Below are 20,146 nucleotides of genomic sequence, written 5' to 3'. Positions count from 1 at the left end.
GGGATGGACAACGGGTAAATTTTCCCATGCGGTAAAGTGGCCCCAGGCAGTAGGTCAATTGCGCAGTCCCATGGCCGGTGAGGTGGAAGAGTGGTGGCGAGTTGCTTACTGAACACGTCCTGGAACGCTCGGTATTCAGGAGGGATCTGGTGAGAAGAATCGGTGACAGGACTCTCGACGGAGGTTGAACCCAGGACTGCAGGGATAGCTGACATGGAAGCAGAGGATTGTTTCTTGACAGGACGTAGACAATGCGTTTTACAGTGATCACTCCAACGACGTACTTCTCCAGATGTCCAGCAGATGTCAGGCGAGTGTTGAATAAGCCACGGACGTCCGAGGACGATATCTGCTGTAGAGCCCTCCAGTACCAGTAAAGAGCATTTCTCTTGATGTAGACAACCGATGGAAAGTTGTAATTCGGGACTGCAGTGCTGAATACTTCGCTTACAGAGGGGTTTTCCTAGGATGGAGTGTATACTCAGTGGTTGATTTAATCGTCGTCGGTGAGTTTGTAAACGGTTGAGTAGTGAAGCTGAGATGAAGTTCCCTGCCGCGCCGGAGTCAATCAGAGCTTTCGCTGGAATAGAGTGTTTTAGATATGTTATAATCACCGGAGTTTGCTTTAGGTTAAGTACTGGAAATGGTAGATTTACTGCACTCACCGCCGAACGTCTGGGACGGACGGGACATTCGACACGATAATGTCCAGAAGCTCCACAGTAGAGACATAGGTTATTGGTATGACGTCGGTTACGTTCAGATGTAGTTAGACGTCCTGTATCGACTTCCATAGGCTCAGGTGCTGAGGAGACGTGAGGAGGGCGTGCAGGGGAATTAACTAAACATGCAGTGCGATGTTGGGCTATGAGAATTGAGCGTTGGATGAGTTTTTCAATCCCGATGGAGTCATCATAGATGGCCAATTGCAAACCGACATCTGAATTGAGTCCTTGACGATAAGCGGTCATCAAAGCGATTTCGTTCCATCCGCTGCTTGCCGCGATCGTCCGAAACTTCAAAGCGTAATCTGGAACAGAGGAGGTGCCTTGTCGTAGGCGAAACAGCTGATCATGAACTGTGGTGGCGCTAGCAGTTTGAGCGAAAACAGTGTGAAAATGTTCAAAGAATCCATTCACAGACTGTATTGCGGGTGCATTGGATTCCCAGAGAGCTTGAGCCCAGTTCAACGCTCGACCCGAGAGCAAAGAAATTATAAAAGCAATTTTGGCTTTTTCAGAAATGAACTGAACAGCGTTTACCTCCAAGTAGAGTTTGCACTGTAGAAGAAATCCATTGCACTCCTCGTCGCCCGAATATGAAGCTGGTTTGGCCATGGGACTTACTGAGGCAGGTCGGTAGTTCAGAAGGGCGTGACGGAATTCCGTGAGGGTTTCTTGAAGTGATTGTTGCGGTGCGACGGCTGCATTAGCAGCGGCGTATGCTGTGGCATCCATAAGTGGCTGGGGTGCGGCGGCAGCGTGTGCGGCGGCGCCCCGAGGGACTTCAGTGGATGCAGCGGAGATCTCAGAAGCCGAGGGAGTTTGCATGGTGTGTGGTCAGGTCTTCTGTCACACTACTGCAAGGATGAAGACACAGAGAATGACGTTAACAGGTTTTATTTAGACACTGTATGCAACTCCGGGATACTGGAAGGGCTTCGAGATCAACACGGGAACGCAGGATGAATACTGGAACTGATGTAGTAATGTAACTTGGAATGGAAGCTGGGAATGGATACCGTCTCTGAGATATATGGAATATCAGACCACTGGAGTCCTGGTTAGAGATCCGAGAGGTATACTGGAATACACGGAGATGCGGTTTAGGAGAATCCCGGAGAACCACCGCACACAGAGGCTGCTTGGAATACACACACAGAGAGGTTAGTGTAGAAGTATAATACTTGCGAAGGGTGTTCAGGAACCTGACAGAAGTGTTAGGAACCGGGGAGTCACTGGCGTCAAACGACGAGACCTGACAATGAGCTGTAGGCTGACTGGGGTTTATATGCAGAGCTGGTGTGGTGAATGAAGTGATGAGGTGGAGGTGTAGTAACTCAGAACTCCGGTGATTGCGATCGGGACCAGGTGTGTTGGGTTGAAGCTGGTTGGGGTGTGTCGTTGGGTGAATCCGTGACAGTAGTCAATGTCTGCTTTTTCCTGTGAACTTTTTATTTTTCTATATGCACTTTTTTTTTTTGCATAGTAAAAAAAAGCTTGTAGCTGTGAATAATTTTGTCAGATAAATACTTTAAGTTTAGTCTTACATTCGTCCCTCATATTTATTGATGCCCTCCGGACATCACTCTTTGTCACTTCTGTGTTGAAATGAATATTAGAAAAATATAAAATAATAATTGTATTTATTAAAACAGACACAAAATATGCAGTGAATATAGCAAATGAAGAGTATGTAAAATTCAACAAGTGTTTTATGGGCATAGATTCTGTGTGGGCCTGGTCGTACATCATTTGAAATGCTTTGCCTGAGAGTGATAACTGGCAAGTGAAGACAATGTGGTCACACATCCAATGTACAGGTGAGCATGACTGACAGACGCACTGTGACATGTCCATCGATGAGTTTTACAATGAGACGTGACAGCTGAACCCGCAGCCCTGGTGTGAAACTTACTGCGAAACTGTCATTTGTCTGGACAGTGTGAGAGGAGAAGCAGAACAGACTAATATTAGACGACAGCAGCAGCAGAATTGTTAATTAACACACTCCACTTAACAGCAGAGAGTGTAGAAACACCTTTGTGTACTCAAAGGCTTTAATATCAGAGAAAGAAAAGAGCTTAAAGGGACAGTTCACAAAAAAAAAATTCTCATCATTTACTCCCCCTCAAGTTGTTGTTACAAACCTCTATTTCTGTCTTCTGCTGAACACAAAAGAAGATATTTTAAAGAATGTTAGTAACCAAACAGTTGATGGACCCCATTGACTTCCATGGTATCCCCCCCCCCCCACCCCTACTATGGAAGTCAATTGGTCAATTAGTATTGGTTATCAATATTCCTCAAAATGTCTTATTTTGTGTTCAGCAGTTTTCATACAGGTATGGAAAAACTTGAGGGGGAGTAAATGATGACAGAATTGTGTTTTTTTGTGTGAACTATCCCTTTAACATGGATAAAACAAAACACACAAACAATGACTACAAATAATTCCATGCCTAAGGGTCTGTTTACACGACACCATTTTCAACTAAAAACAGAAAACACTACAACGGTGTTTTGGCCTGAAAACTCAACTTTTGATAACGGGTTACAACGTTTTGGAAATTGATACCGTTATCATCTCTGTATGTGTAAATTACAAAAATGCAAATTTGTTAAAACTGTGGAGTCATGCGCATGTGTGTAATGTGTTCAGTTTATAGGCGCGTAGTGTTTCTTTACAAAGTGACATCGCCAACTTCTGGCCTGACAGCAAAATACAGCGTTTTAAAGTTGTTTTCACGGATCCCTGTGAAGTGTGAACGGGAATTGTTTTGTCAAGATTGTCGCCTGCACAGGAAAAAAAAACAGAGGAAAAACATTTCCATTTTTAGAACATCATTGTCGTGTAAACGTACCCTAAAATAGCTTCGATTTGACATTATTTTCACAAACACATTATTTAAAGGAATAGGGCTCAACAGTGAACTCACAGTGAAACTCACTGCAGTGAAGCTGCAATACCCATATCCATGGTAACTACAACTACTTTAAAGTCCCCATGAAATCAAAATTGGCATTCAGATCTGCCTCCATTTAGTTAGCAACGACCAACTTCCTACGATCCAATAAATTCCCTAAGGACAATATCAAATCCCGCCCTACATTTTTCTCATTCCAGAATCCATTTCACTCTGATATGTCACAGTAGAAAGAAAAGTCTATTGCAGCTTTAAAATTTGGATTATATTGATTTTTTTTTTCAATTATTGAGTTTAAGATAAAATTGTTTAAAAATCAACTCTGTAGAGAAGATTTTAAATGCCATTTTTACTTTTTGAACCAAACTGTTGAGCTGTATTGCATATACCCACTCATGCATATTTGTGACAGACTACAAAATCAACCAATCTGCAATCTTTGTCACTCACCCTGAGCTCCACCCACTTGTCCAGCATTCTTTTGTCGTTGAACTCACAGAGCAGCCCAGACGTAGTGATGCAGAAGGTACTGCTCGCCTTCCGGCCCTTTCCACAGGCCACATCGCTGAAGAAATTATTCCGCAGCTCTCCAAGAAGACCAGAGCGGCCCGATAACGGTACTGTGGCGTTCACCTGAGACAGATGACATTTATGAGACATTCATCTAAGACCTGGCTGATACTTAGTACTGTATGAACTGGGAGTTTGTGTGACATTTTCAGTTGAGGTCAGGTTTGGCGTCTCAAGTGAGAGTTAGAGACTTTAAGACGAAAAGCCAGACAGAAAGATCAAAAAGAGCTATATTTGGAAGAGATAAGGCTAGCTGTTGTCTACCACGTTAGCAACGTACCTTGGATGACTTGGTGTGGTCAAGGTACCAGAACTTCACATGTCTGTTCCCGGCTGTAACAAAGTACGAGCTGTCATCTGAGAAAGACACAGCCATCACTTTACTGGACACCTTGTTGGCAGCAACCACACCATTTTTCTGAAAAGAAAGACAAATATTAGATTTTATATTTTTAGGTAATTGGTTGATGCAATTGTAAAGTGCAACAATAATAAGGGGAAAATAAGAGTTTGCAAGGTGGAACCACAATAATATAGTGTTCTTTTACCTTCAGGAAAAGCTAATTTAGTTATCCAAACAACTTATATGATATAATACACTAAATTAAAGCTATCTTGATTGTTGTATGACTGTATAAATATTGCTAGCCACCTTCCAGGCCCAGACGTTGACGATCATGTCGTGTTGGTAACCCACGCTGACGATATATTTACTATTGGGGGAGAAAGCCACACACGCCACGCCGTATTTATGTTCCTGCAACTCCGCCACCTGCGTCCTCTCCGCCACATCCCAGACACGCACTGCCGGCATATGACCGCTCTAGAGAGACACAGAGAGAGAGAGGGGTTATCATTTATGAGGGTTGTCAGCAAGTATCACATACAAACTCAACACAAGAGCAATAATACCAAGATGAAGAACTACAAAAATGTATATTAGAATACCTTTTAAAAGTTTGAGATTAGTAATATTTTTCTTAAGAATTTCATTTTTTTATCCATCAATGATGCATTCAATATATCAAAAGTGAAAGTAAGGACCTTTAAACTGTTACAAAAGTTTCAAATAAATGTCTTTTGAACTTTCTACGAAAAGAATCCTGAAAGGCCTTAGTTAAATTAGGACATTTAAGTAACTTTTTAAAATGTGCCTTAGAAAAAACATTACTGGTGTGCATCTTGAGACAAAACAATGCAAGTTGCTTTCAGTTAAAACAGCTAGGCTTAAAGGGATAGTTCACCCAAACTGAACCTCATTGGTTCTTGCAGAAGCTCAAACGTGCTGCGTAACACGAGAATGAACCTCATTGGTTCTTGCACAAACTCAAATGCGCTGCGTAACACGAGAATGAACCTCATTGGTTCTTGCAGAAGCTCAAACGCGCTGCGTAACATGAGAATGAACCTCATTGGTTCTTGCAGAAGCTCAAACGTGCTTAGACATATTAGAATGATTTCTGAAGGATCATGTGACACTGAAGACTGGAGTAATGATGCTGAAAATTCAACTTTGACATCCCAGAGATAAATTACATTTTAAAATAGAAAAGTTATTTTAAATTGTAATAACGTTTCACAATATAACGGTTTTATAGTACTTTTGATCAAATAAATGCAGCCTTGGTGAGCATAAGAGACTTCTTTCAATATATTACAGAAATGTCCTTAAAAAAACATTCCCTGTTTTGTATGACTGGGAAACTTAGATTTTTATTTTGATGTATTGAAAACATGTATTCAAGAGAATCTTTCCATTTTGTGCAATGCTTGTTTGTGCAACACATCAAGAGTTGCTAACAGAGATGTCGAGACAGGTCAGTTCAATGATCCCACCTTACGCAACTCCAATCAAGACAGATCACGCACCGCAAACCAAACCGAGCCATTCCGATTAATCTTACACAACATCCTGCTTTCAGTGCTGCAGGAGATTCGCAGTGAGAATGTGGGGGTCAGAGGTCAAACCACAGTGATGCCGATTCCAGACTGTTTCTATCTCTTGCTTCAGGCACACTTTCCTACATGCGCTCTTCCTTGCCCTTTCTTGGCGCTCTCGCTTTCACCTTTTTATGACAGCAGACACAGTCTGTGTGCAGGTTGGCACGGTGCCGCCTGTTGCCACGGCAGCCGGTAAGCACAAACTCACATCACTTTCACATGCTGGAGTAAGAAACTCCTCTCAAACGGAAAGGATTACTTTTTTGAACACACACGCACACAACTGTACAACTACACAAAACAAAATCACCCGTCCACATGATTTAGTGGATTAGAGAAGCAGACAGGATATGTGTTCATGTTCAGCCTTGCAAACTGAGTCCAAACAGCTCTGGTCAGTGTTCACACTACTGTTTCCAGTCATTAGTGTCATGCCAGACTTTGAACACTTCATCAACGCACTTTATTCTTAAGGGATAGTTCACCCAAAACATTTTTTCTTTTAATTCAGTCAATTTAATTGAATGATCTTCATGCCGTTTCCGTCAAGTCCTTCCCTACATTTTGTTCAGAGACATAGACAGTAAAAATGGACTCAGCAGCGACCCCATAGACTTCAACGGAGAAAAGTGAAGTCAATTAGAAGCACTCACTTCCTGATGGCCGAGCGTACTGCGCAGCCTCAAACTGAGCTTGACGACGTAGATGTGACGTGAGCAACCTGTCTGACAGCTGTAAGTCTTCTAGTAGCTGTCCTGAGAGAAATCTGAATCATTCCCTTCCGAATCTTGCAGAGACGGAGAGCGTGAGTAGGAGCTGTATATGAGCAGGATCACTTTTGGTAAGTATTCTGATTAATTATTTTGTCATTTTGCCTCCACGTCCCCCCAATTGTCTGCGAGCTTCTCCTCCTGTCTATATGGTAATTTATAGACAGTCTATACTACTACTGTATACTGTCTATACTACTGTCGCGTGGTTATGACGCAAGATGGCTTATACGGGGCCATAACGTAAGATACATGGTAATGGAGCCTTTTATACATTGTCTTGTTTCTTTAGAAATAAACAATGGACAAATAGAGTCTTTAAACGCCTCAGATGTAAAGTTATTTGCTGTCAAAGTGACGCCAAAATGAACGGGAGTCAATGGAATGCTAACAGCAGGTGATGGCTTGCTAGCCAATGGATGCCCCCATAGAAGGTACGTTTTCCGGATGCTGGAGAACCCGTCAGAGAAGCCGTTTCACTTATACAACACGTCACAATAGGAAAATAAAAGACTTTGCCATTACAACATGATTTCATTTTTTTTTTTTTTTTTTTACAAGTAAGCAGAACTGCAAAAATGTACATTGACTAAAGAAAATGTCATGACTTTTCCATGATTTTTTCAAAAGCCTGGAAAATTACACTTTTGAATTCCCTTGATATTTAGCACTCGATTACAATGTACTTTTTCTACCACACTTTTCTACCCAGATGACACAGCCAAGCTGCACATACAGGGAAAAATAATAATACCATAATAATCAATAATATCAATCCAGTTGGCCAAATGATCCAATCAAATCCAAACATTTTTTTTTCCTGCTAATACTCTGTATAACTTGGTAATATTTTAGATAACAGATGTTCAATGTGTTGCCAATTACATTTCATGTTGTCTTTAAACTAAATAAAGTAATTTTTCCAAATACTGTTTGCTGTTATGTATATTATGCTGTGCATTTTTCTTTTGCTGTTTCAATCAGTTTTATTCTGATGGTTGTAATACTTTGTGTCTGTGTTTTATTTCAAGCTGGACATATCTTGCATGCTTTTGCACGATTTATATATGGCAGTCAAAGCAATAAATCCTTCCTAATCCAAAAGTTAGTAGTTCTGCAGAATTGCGGAAGGAAATCAATAGTCATCACATTGTCTGTACTTGACTTGGCAACAGACAAAGACACTGATAGTTAGTCACTGCTCACAGCGATTGCAGCACACTGTACACTTCACAGACCTGAAGGTGCAAGATACAGAACTTTATTTTCATATAGACCGGCTACATCAGCATGAGATACTGCTCCAGAGCTCCTGACTTCCTCCTAGATCATGTGAGGCAACCACAAAGCAAAGATATTGAATACTCACCTCGCCTGTGACCACATATTTGCCATCAGGAGAGAAGGAGAGCGTAGTGATGGTCTTCCTGTGAAATGAGAGAGTGGAAGGAAGTATTTAAGACAATGTTGAAGGACATGTATCCTGCTAGTTCAGAGACTTCCTCTCTGTCCGTTCACTTATTGCTTATCACAATAATTATTATGTCTGAGCAACTCGACCAGGCTGACACTACAACATTTGCTCAACCATGAGCAAAGAGTTTGGGAAAGGACTATTTGTTTGGTCAACTAATGGCAGATGGGGTTGTGTTCATTATTTTAAAGTCACCATGAAATAAAAATGGACAATTGTAATTTTTTATGGAATATTGCAGTATTTATTATACATTTTTTATCATTGCACATCATTATATATATTTTTAAATACATATACTCAAAATCTCTAATGACGTGTTTACTGGCACGAGGGCGGGGCAACCTGTCACTCACATGACATCACAGCAATAACAAACGACAACCATCCAATCAATTCCCCATGGACAAAGTCCTTCCCTACATTTTTTCTTGTCAGAGAAGCGGTTCACTTGGATATACGTCACAATAGGAAAAGAAAAGGCTATTGAAACTTCCATTTCACGCAGACTTCCAACAGAACGTGTTTTTCCATTCTACTGCGCTACTTTTCCATTGTTTTTGTTTTTCAATGTAAACATATGGTAGATGGATGTCTTTAACCATTGCACTTATGTCTTTTGAAGCGTCTTGCACATGACACAACATTCTAGAAATGTGACGCTTAAGTTAAAAGTGAAAAAAGCCATTTCTAGACCTGCATTTTGCTGTTTTTTGCTGTTCTGTGTGAACCAGCCCTTACAATATAAAAGTGCTTAAATAGACATCGCTGGAATGAATGTACTAGCACACTAGTGGAGCTAATGAGCCAAAGAACGTGACATTTATCCATGTTGTGCTTGGTTAGAAAAGTATGAAAGTCTCACCTGGAGCTATTGAGGATATGATGTTGTTTGTTTTTCTTAGGGTTCAGTAGCACCACCACACACCTATAAAACGACAAAAAGAAAAGGTCAAATAGTGATTCAATTACACTTTCCAATCCAAAGCAACAAAACATTGAATATTTTACTACGGTGACTGACATTCACTCCAGAGTCTTACTCAGTGACAACCTTTGGGTTAGCAGCCCAGATCTTTGACCACTAAGTCACAAGCCCAAAATTCCACTACATAAATCATGGAGTAGTGTTTTCTACTACCTAAATTCAGAACGAGAAAAAAAAAATGATGTGCACAAATCAGACTAATTTAAACTGTCTAACTTATCAGTCAGGGCTGCGTTTCGTTGGAACATGGTACTATCAGCAGTTACCATGATGATAGTACCATGGCATTCTTTGAAGTACCTTGGAGTTCTATGTATTGTAAATATCATGGTTTATGTTTCTGGGAAACATTAAGTAGGGGTATGATATCAAAGTACTATGGTATATTACCATCTGATATGTAAGTGTACTGTGGTACTAAGTTCTGTATTTAGTGTGCTTGCTTTGTGTGCTTTTTGGGGTTTTGTGTTCCTCTGAGTCTTTCTTCTCCCAAATACAGGATCCTTTTTAAGAATGAAAAACAAACAAGCCTTTTGAAAACTTTTTGAAATGGAAGTACAGTAGAGTTGGTCCTATAAAGACTGTCTGAGACAATGTCGGGTGGGGGAAATGACCTGCTGTATTGCAGACAGAGAAGGAAGGCATTGAGACAAACAGAACACAGAGGAAATACGTCAAAGACCACTGCAGAATCCTGGGGAATAGAAACACTTTTATAAAGTCTATGCTAGCCATTTGCAGATATGTAGTACACTCAGACAAAGGATTAGTAAAAACTGCAAAGACACAGATCTTCCCCCCCAAATGAATAAATAAATAAAATGCTGAAGTCCCTATACTAAAGGTAAAACGCTGATACAGAGACAATAAGTGCCTAAACCAGTTTTCAGAAAAACAAAATAACCGTGCCATGCATTTCCTCAACCACCCAAATGACACAAGTCAAACTCCTTCAGACACATTAATTGCAATAAAAAATATTTATTATAAATTATAATATAGTAGCCTATAAATTAAAATTAAATATAAAATTATAATTAAATATTACATTTTATAATTTATATATAGCATAAACAAATAAATAATTATATATACACATGTATTAAATCTACATATTTCATAATTTATACACGAGGGGAAACAAATAAACAAGCAAAAAATTGCACATAACTTTATAAAAAGTGCAAGGTTCAGGGTCCCTACTATTTCTGCCAGTTTATGATCCATTCATATTTTGACTGGGCTGCTGCTCTTTGAACACACACACATATTTAAGGCTCATGACATTGAACAAGACAGATATTCAAGTGTTTTCCTCAATCACAACTATAATCTGCTTTGTTTTGTCAAAGTCATATTACAGAGTTATTACCCACTTGAATTTCATTATTTTATATTTATTAACATTGTTGGCATCATCAATTTCAGTTATATTCTACACTAAACGTCACACACAAAAATGCAGCTGACAGTTTCACAGGAAGTGGGGGATTCTCTTAGACCAAATAAGCTCATGTGCAAAGCGGACCAGGTTTAACACAGAAAATCAAACGCCCGCTGCGGTGAAACTACATCTTCAGAGTAAAGGTCTCTTCCACTGGCTGAGGTCCAGCTCTATAGGTCAATTTTAAACACACTTTACACACACACACACACACACACACACACACACACACACACACTAGGAGCGAGACAAAGCCACACAAGCACTCAGTCTCCCCCGACCACAAGACGAGGCGCGTTTGGAATCCGTCAAGTCAAAGCCTCCCTGTCGTCCCGCTCCGTGCTTTACGAGCACGTCTACGAAGAGAGGGACATAACAGATGAGCTCATGCTTCAATAGCACATTACTCATGTCTCCATAAACCACTGATGCCAGAGACAGGCAAACGGACCTTCACTGTTGCCATGTAATACCATTAATGGATCTCCCACACTATATATAAGCCACACTGCTGATGGGATTGACTGGGCTCGGATCAATGACTGCGCAAGCCTGTTGTAAGAGCGTCTGCGGCTCATCCCATTACAAAGATAAGCTGATATGAATCAGTGCAAAGTCAGCAAATATTCCTGACCTTGTATTTACACGCGTCCACCCACCCATTCACTCGAACCACACTGACATCACTTCATTGACATTAATATTGGCAAAAGTTTTTCAAAACAGTCGATTGGCTGTTTCTGCACAGGTTTTATCAATCTGCAGGCCAGGGAAACAGAATTGTGTTTACAAAGTACCAAGTTGTTTCAACTACAGAAGTTGAGGTTTGTTGCAACACTAAATCCTTAAAAAAAAAAAAAAAAAAAAAAATGTTTTTGTTCATTAACTAATGTTAACAGACAAAACATTTGATTCAAAGATATAAGTTGAAAAGAACATTGACTGAGATTAATGAATGCTGTAAAAGGATTGTTTATCGAGAGTTAGGCTAATGTAGTTAACCAATGGTAACAAACGAAACCTCAATGTAAAGTGTTACCCAATGAACAATATTTATGAATTAACATCAACTTATTTATAACTACTGTAAAAATTGTTGTTCATTGTAACATAGCTAATTCAATTTTAACAAATTGAATCGTTTGGCAAAGTGTAATCTTTGAACAGTATATTCTGCTTTGTTTCAGTTTTGTTTATACAGTCTTTGGACGGATGGAAAATCTGAACCATTAGTTTGCTGCATGCTGATAAATTCTTTTGATTTACAGAGGTCAATTTTATATTTAGCTTCATAATGTCACATAAATAAGCCAAACAGCACAACTTCTTCCAAAATACTTTCTTTTTTTTCAATAGGGCAAGAAGTTTTTCCTCAACACTTGTCTTGGAAAGCAATCAGGTTACAATAAGTCGAGCCAGCAAGTAAGAGAACATCGACTTTAATCAGCTAACACACCGCCAAGCCATTTAACTTGTCTAATAAAGTCTTGAGACATGATTCTGTTTTACAGAAAATAAACCACAAAAGCACCCAAAGCACAGCCTGTTTTTACAAATATCAGAAGGGAAACTCTAAAAATAATTCAGTGCTTATGTTATGAGATGATATAGGATAAACATCATTGTTTGAGCTGAAAGCTTTTATTAAATCTCAGTGTATTCAGTATTATGGATATAGGTACTATTGTAGTATTTATTTATTTTTATTCTATTTTATTTTTAATATAAGTAATTTAAGTAATTGTATGTACTTTTGTCATTTTTAGAATTTTATTAAAAATTCTATTTTTCATTTCAGTTTAGTTGTAATTTTTGTAAATACTAGTATGTAAATATATATATACTTTTTTTGTAGCATATTGTAAAAAAAAATATTTCAACTATAAAATACCAGAAAACAATTAGTTTTCGTTAACTATTAAAACACTAATCCATTTGTTCACTCAGTCAGCCAAAACTGGTTATCTGTACTTTAACCAGAAAACAATCACAATCAATCTAGATCTTTGAAAGGACTCACATTTTACTCGATGAGTATCTAGATAAAATTTCACCACCAGAATCAACAACAACTGAAACAAAATCAATTTTTGTGTGTCAATATTTGTATTATAATGAGAGAGACTCTTCTCCTTCCAAGAGCCTGCTTTGGGAAAATCATAGTTTGAACCAGGATAATAATGCCATTTCTCTCCAGTGAAATGAGGACAGACTGCACAAACTCTCAGCTATCTACCGGTACTCAAGTCAAGTGTGACTAAAGATTCAATGCACAGAGCCAATGAGAGGATTCATGTTACTCAACAAACACACACACACTGTCTCTCACCACACTATTAGATCATCACTGCGCAGTTTAGCTTAATAGCTTACATTTTTAACTGAAAGTTTTCCACACAATGTAAATGTCATTGTATTTTTTCATTTTAAACATACACACTTGACAAAGTTTAAATTAACCATAAAAAGATTCTGTAAGAAAAATGCAAGCAAGCAATCCTCGTGTCTCTTACGTGTGTATGTATTAGCTGTTGTTGTGACACTTGGAAAGGCCCACATGTGCCATCGTGTGCTCCATGCAGCCCGGAAAAAGCTGATCCAGCTCATTATCTCACCTAGCAGGGAATCAAATAAGCCAAGTCGAGTGTAGAAGCGCACGGATCGAACAGATGACTGATGTTACCACCATAACCCTCTATAATGACATTGCATTTCGGTAGCAGCTTGTTAATCCTAAAAGCAAAGTACACATGGATATCCAAAATAATTAGCCTAGACAATATTCAAACTCAAAGCCTGCTGTCAAGTACTTTAAAACGGCAATAGAGCAACAACTTATACAATAGATTTTTACATGTTTTTTTTAAAGACACAAGTGGTGCTTTCTTAGGCAAAGCTCACCAACACAATGCTTGGGTATTGAAGTGGCTGCTAGGGTGTTGCTATATGGTTTTCAAGATGTTCTGTGTGTTTATTAGTGTGTTGCTAGAGTGTTTTTGGGTGGTTGCTAGGGTGTTGCTTACTTTGGTCCAAGTTCCAATTTCTATGATATTCTGGGGCCAGATTCACATCTTAAGATAGATTCTGAGAAGGATGTTCCTAAGTGAAATTCTTAAAACATTCTTAAGAAGTTCTAAAATATTTTCTAAAGAACATGCAGCTTATTTTTTAGTCGTATACAATTAAATACTTTAGTGTTATATGATTGTATGGTGGTTCTTGTCGAACTCATGCACATCACAAGTAATATTCATTTTAATTTTATGTAGCAAGTTTTATGTTGTAATGCTTCATATTTGAAGCAACTCAATACATTCATTTAACATCTTTTATCCCTGGGGATTTAAAGGGGTGGTAAAATGCCCTTTTCACAAGATGTAAAATAAATCTCTGATGTTCCCAGAGTGTGTGTGTGAAGTTTTAGCACAGAATACCCCACAGATATTTTTATATAGCATGTTAAAGTTGTCACTTTTTGAGGGTTTGCAAAAACGCAACATTTTGTGCCTGGCCCTTTAAATGCAAATGAGCTGCTGCAGAGGGCGGGGTGTGAAGTTACATATGAAGTTACAGTATGAAGTTTATGCTTACGGTTAGGAATTTTAACAAACTTAATCATAACGAAGAGGAAGCATTACTAACTATCACTCCAGTTAAAAGACAGTTCAACAGGTTCTCATGTGAAATATTTGAGTCACTATTACTATGAACAGCATCAAGTCTGATTTTTTTAAAAACAGCAAGAGATTGTCTCATTCTAGAAAAATCTTCAAACAAAGTCAAGGCAGAGGCTAAAGATAACCAGATCCTAAACAGCGTGTGTTATGGTCTCTCAGGTTTCACAACTGTTCTGTATATAGACAATTTATTGTACGTCTCTTCTCTCTCTCTCTGTGTGTGTGTGTGTGTGCGTGCGTGTGTGAGAGTGAGAGACAAGAGTTCAAGACGAGGCAGATCAAATGTTGAGGCCAGTAAATAAGGACAGTTGTAGTCCTGCTCCATCTGGTGAGTGGGATAAAACCGAGACAGGTGGTGAGGCTCACACGCAACATCACTCCCCATCATAATCAAAGACTTCCAGGAGTATTGCTTTCCAAGCCCGAGCCCAGCCGTAAGTCTGGCTATTAGCAGGTCCTCCCCATTGATCCAGGCCTGTTCGCTCCTCAGCTCCAGACAGATGGTGACCAGGACGCCCTAATCCTGTGCGTCTGTGCCCAGCAGTCAGCACGTTTTCAGATGGCAGAGGATTATGCACTGAAGGGACGACCTGGTACTGCGCTGTGCTCAGGCAACCTTCCTATTATCTGTCCTGTGCCACTATTGTCCCCAATGGAATTGCAATATTAAGGATCATTTATAATTGTGTGTGTGTGTGTGTGTGTGTGTGTGTGTGTGTGTGTGTGTGTGTGTGTGGTGTATACATAGGCCTATTGGAAACAAACACAGAAAAATAACTGTAATATTGTGAAATATTATTAAAATAATGTTTTTCTATTTTAATATACTTTCAAATAGGGCTGTAAACGATTAATTGCGATTAATCGAATCCAAAAATAAAAGTTTGTGTTTACATAATATATGTGTGTGTATTGTGTATAATTATTTTGTATATATAAATACACACACATGCATGTATATATTTGATAAATATTTGCATTTATATACTACATATATATTTTTATATGATTTATATTATATATAAACAGAACTATTTTATATATAAATAAAACAAAATTCTTAAATATATACATGCATGTGTGTGTATTTATATATACAAAATAATTATACACAATACACACACATATATTATGTAAACACAAACTTTTATTTTGGATTCGATTAATCGCAATTAATCGTTTACAGCCCTACTTTCAAATATATTTTCTTGTGATGCAAAGCTGAATTTTCAGCATCATTACTCCAGTCTTCAGTGCCACATGATCCTTCAGAAATCATTCTAATATTATACTCAGTTATTATCAATGTTGGAAACAGTTGTGCTGCTTAATATCTTTTTTTTTCCCGGAGCACGTGATACTTTTTTTCACCATTCAATGATGAATAAAAAGTTAAAAAGAACAGCATTTATTCAAAATAGTAAAATAGATTTAGCCTATAATGTTAGAAAATATTTCTATAACATTTTGTATCAATTTAACACATCCTTGCTGAATAAAAGTATTAGTTTCAATATATATTTAGCCTAAATGTTCATTTATGTTTGCTGTGCTAGCCTTTTACATCAGCTGTAGCTTTTTTTATGTCCAGTTTAATTCACAACTCATGAAGATAAGTGTTGGTCAGAAACCACCTTCTGGGGTCACCGATAGCAACATTTCTTCATTAAAGTGACCATGATCACTAACAAGGGTGTGGAAGAGACCATTAGTAAAGGGATCATTCAACTGCTTACTTTTGTAAAGCGAGGCCCTGCAAATCGCATTCCCTTTCCGCAGTGACCTTCAAGGGAGTTAAACTGATGGCTAGAGAGAGAATGCATAGACTTTGTGTGTTTTGCATGTGATGCTTGTATTTGTATGCAAATATATGATCTCTAATGACTTACAGCAGTGTGCATAGAAAATGTGACATCAAAATTCAGTTCGATTAGATTCAGTTCTCATTCACTTACAGTTTCAAGTAGCCAACAGCGTGCTTGATTTTCAATTATTGTCCACAAAGGCTTTTTCCAAGTACATGACAGCAGACTCAAAGTAAAAATAATACTTTTAATCTATCCTAACATGATCTCCAGCACGAGGCTTCTACGTGTTTTGTATTCCCGGCGGGTGTCTTTAGATTGCGGCTCTCCTCTCGGAGTGTGAGGTGTCATTAGAGAGTGTGTGTGGAGCCGGAGAGCCTCACGAGCGCTGAATACTGCAATGCAGCAGAGAGAACGACCACACACACCGCTGCAACTCTGCTAAACTAACCTCTTCCCCTACAACGTTCCTTTATTTTTTTACACTCAGCCTATGTCACCCCTTCCTTCCTTCCTTGCACCCTTCATCCTCTTTTCTTTCATTTCCCCTCATCGCATTGGTCCGTTCAGCTCTACTGACCCACTTTACCGCAGAGCACAAGGGCGAGAGACTGTGACACACATTTTCATGCATCCATGATTAACACAGAAGGCCGTTTATTCATTCTGCTCATATCTATTCTACAGTGACCGCCGCATTACACCAGAACTCATTCATCATTCAAACACTCAAATACAGTTCGCAGAAGTTCCTGCATGCAGAAATGGATTAATTGGCCCAGGGTGCACTATTATTATAAATGACCTTGTAAGATTTGTAATAAATTGATCAGTTTACTTCAGTACGTGTGATCCATATATAAACATGATTCTAATCTCATTTGTTTTGTTTTTTGGTTGTGCCTGTGATTACACAGTATTTAAATCTATACTGAGAGACTTCAACTCGTGGTAAAACACAACAGGTGCAAGCATAACTTCCTCTGGATCTCCAAGAAAAATGTTGAGCGATGAAAAAGACGTGTCAGTTAGCTTGCATTGTCTGCTTCTGGTTTTTCCTGTTTTTTTTTAATGGGTTTTGTGGAAGAGTCCATCCTGAAGCACACACTACTCACCCCTCAGAATAACACTGACATTACACTGTTCAACAATTCCTAATATGGAGTTTTACAGCATTTCGCTTCAAGACAAAGAGTAAAAACATTGTACGAATCATGACAGTGTGTTTAAATGGGCTCATGAAATGATTCTCTAAATGCGTGCGTGTTTGTGTACGTGTGTGTGTGTGTGTGTGTGTGTGTGTGTGTGTGTGTGTACGTGTGTGTGTACGTGTGTGTGTGTGTGTGTGTGTGTGTGTGTGTGTGTGTGTGTGTGTGTGTGTTTGTTTTTCTATCCTGATTGGGGACTTTAACCTGAATGCACACAGACTCATGGGGACAACCCATTACTGTGGGGACTTAAATTGAGGTCCCCATGAGGAAACAAGCTTATATATTATTTTGTGTGATGGGTAGGTTTAGGGGTTGGGTTAGTTTAAGGGGACAGTATATACAGTTTGTACACAATAAAAACCATTATGTCTATGGAGAGTCCCCACAAAGAAATCGAATCAGACACGTGTGTGTAGTCCAGGTCCCCACAAAGCTGGCAATATCCAAAATTCTTGTGGGGAAATGTTTTAGTCCCCATGAGGAAAACGGCTTATAAATCATAATACCGTAAGTGATTTTTTTTGTTGAAAATGTAAAAATGCAGAAAGTTTTCTGTGATGGATAGGTTTAGGGGTAGGGTTAGGGGATAGAATATAGCCTACGGTTTGTAAAGTATGAAAAAAAAACAATTAGAAAGTCCCCATAAAACACCCAACATTCGTAGCAAACCAAATCACAGACGAGTGGTCTATTCCCAACAAGAGTGAAACAAATATTCATAATATTATATAATAAAAAAATTAATTAAAATAAAATTCACTCCTGATGGCAATCATGGCATTAATAAATAACCAAGCTTATTGGCACCAAATATGGTTCTGCACAAGTGACCCAAATCTTATATCATACTGGCCAGTAAGTGTCCAACAATAGAAATAAAAAAAAATAAAAAAAATCTGCATATTACCAGCAGTGTGAATATCCCGAGATCATACAGAGATCGTTCAAAATATATATATTTGGAACCAAAATATTCTTAACAAACTAGTCCTTGGACAAATGTGCTCATTTAGGTAAAACTCATGAAAACAGGACAGCTCCCTGAAGAAACCTTCATCTTTAATTAATATGGTAGAGTCCAGATGGAGTTAACTGCTCTTTCAGACCTGAAAATGCATGCAAATTTCACCATCGAGTCCCTCTAATATTAATAATCCAATATTTTATTTAATCTCAGATTCTTCATTAAATGCACTTTGACCTTCTTATAGGCAGATGACATTCGAGGTCATGGTTAAATCAGGACAACACACTGCTGGGGAATATCTGCTGCTGACAATTTGTGAAGGACTGTAACTACAACAACGCAGACTTGGTTCCTTTTTATTTACAAGAGCTACTTATAAATTGATGTGCACATGCACTCGATTGAACTACAGCACCGTAAAACTCAACCTCGGATAACCTCGCATTTGTTAACAGGAATGGCACAGTCTTCATACAATAAAAAAGCATTGCACGCCCCTCTTAGAGAACCGGCTTGGTATCTAATATACATGTGGGGTCTGTTTATCTGTGACAGCTGCATAAGCTTGCGCTAATTTTCCAACCTATAGCAAGCCAAGACATCTGCACCAAATGCTCGCTTGGCTCAAATCAAACTGCTGACCTAGCATAGGGTGGAGTTTGTTATGGGAGCTGTGTGAGCCTTAAAAATAAGAAGAGCGCTTCTACTTTCCTATACTGCAGTCAATGGATTGCAGATAGGAGTACAGTTTGTTCAATATGTCAAACTGTCTTAATATTTTTTAATGTTTCATCAGCAGAGCGATCAACACAATACATCCTACTGAATGGATTGCACTTCTATCCCTGACAGTCTTGTTTTCCAATAAGGAGATGGAAAATTCTAGGGTTGGCCACCAAACAAAGCTCGCGAGGCAAAATATGAAGTAAAAATTACCTGTCTTAATACATGTTTCTGTTCCTGGGCAGACTAAGACACTCTATGAAGTGATTTAAACATCATTGCACAATGATCTATGAAGAAAACAATTGATTGTGGTGCTCCAGCTACTAAGTGAATCAATCACTATTGCCACACACATTCATATTGGTATTATGAACATATACAACTGTTCAAAAGTTTGGGATCTGTAAGCATTTGTTTTTTAATTATTCTGAAAACAGTTGTAGCCTACAGCTAATTTTTGTGGAAACTGTGACGTATGTTTTCCAGGAGTCTTTGATGGATAAAAAAGTTTAAGAATAAAAATGACATTCTTTCATAATATAAAATCTTACTGACCCCAAACTTTTGAACTAGCCTACAGTGTATGCAGTATGCACATATTGATTACTTAATTTCCAAATTTTTCCTCCCCATTAGAACGGTGACATGTTATTGCAACTGAGAGTTAGGAATGTAGTTCAGAGCACTAGAGCTTAACGAGTTAATCAGATTACAAGCACCATGTGATGTGTTTTTCTTCTTTACTATACATAGGAAGCATTGCTGGAGTACCACTGACTAAAGCTTGGTAGAGTAACGCTTTGGAACTAAGGCTTTTCCATGATCATAATAGTGATTATTGGTGGGCGATACGATCAAAGTCTTATTTCAAGATATTAGTCATTTTAAATATCAGTGAAATTTCATAATTATCGATACTTTAGCAAA

The 20,146-nt window shown here is 38.5% G+C and overlaps 1 protein-coding gene across 2 annotated transcripts in view; it reads right to left on the bottom strand.

Annotated features, from left to right (window-relative positions):
• Positions 1-20,146, bottom strand: part of mapkbp1 (mitogen-activated protein kinase binding protein 1) — a 52,937-nt gene that overhangs the window by 25,622 nt on the left and 7,169 nt on the right. For both annotated transcript variants that reach the window (XM_079633141.1, XM_079633142.1), the window contains exons 3-7: positions 9,267-9,329; positions 8,297-8,354; positions 4,869-5,039; positions 4,497-4,634; positions 4,097-4,279 (exon numbers count right to left, since the gene is read on the bottom strand). In XM_079633141.1, the coding sequence (XP_079489267.1) occupies positions 4,097-4,279; positions 4,497-4,634; positions 4,869-5,039; positions 8,297-8,354; positions 9,267-9,329 (613 nt within the window). The remainder of the gene's footprint in view (positions 1-4,096; positions 4,280-4,496; positions 4,635-4,868; positions 5,040-8,296; positions 8,355-9,266; positions 9,330-20,146) is intronic.

Source organism: Phoxinus phoxinus (assembly GCF_949152265.1).
Source record: "Phoxinus phoxinus genome assembly, chromosome: 13".
Lineage (NCBI taxonomy): Eukaryota > Metazoa > Chordata > Actinopteri > Cypriniformes > Leuciscidae > Phoxinus > Phoxinus phoxinus.
This window is presented reverse-complemented; position numbering and strand designations above follow the sequence as displayed.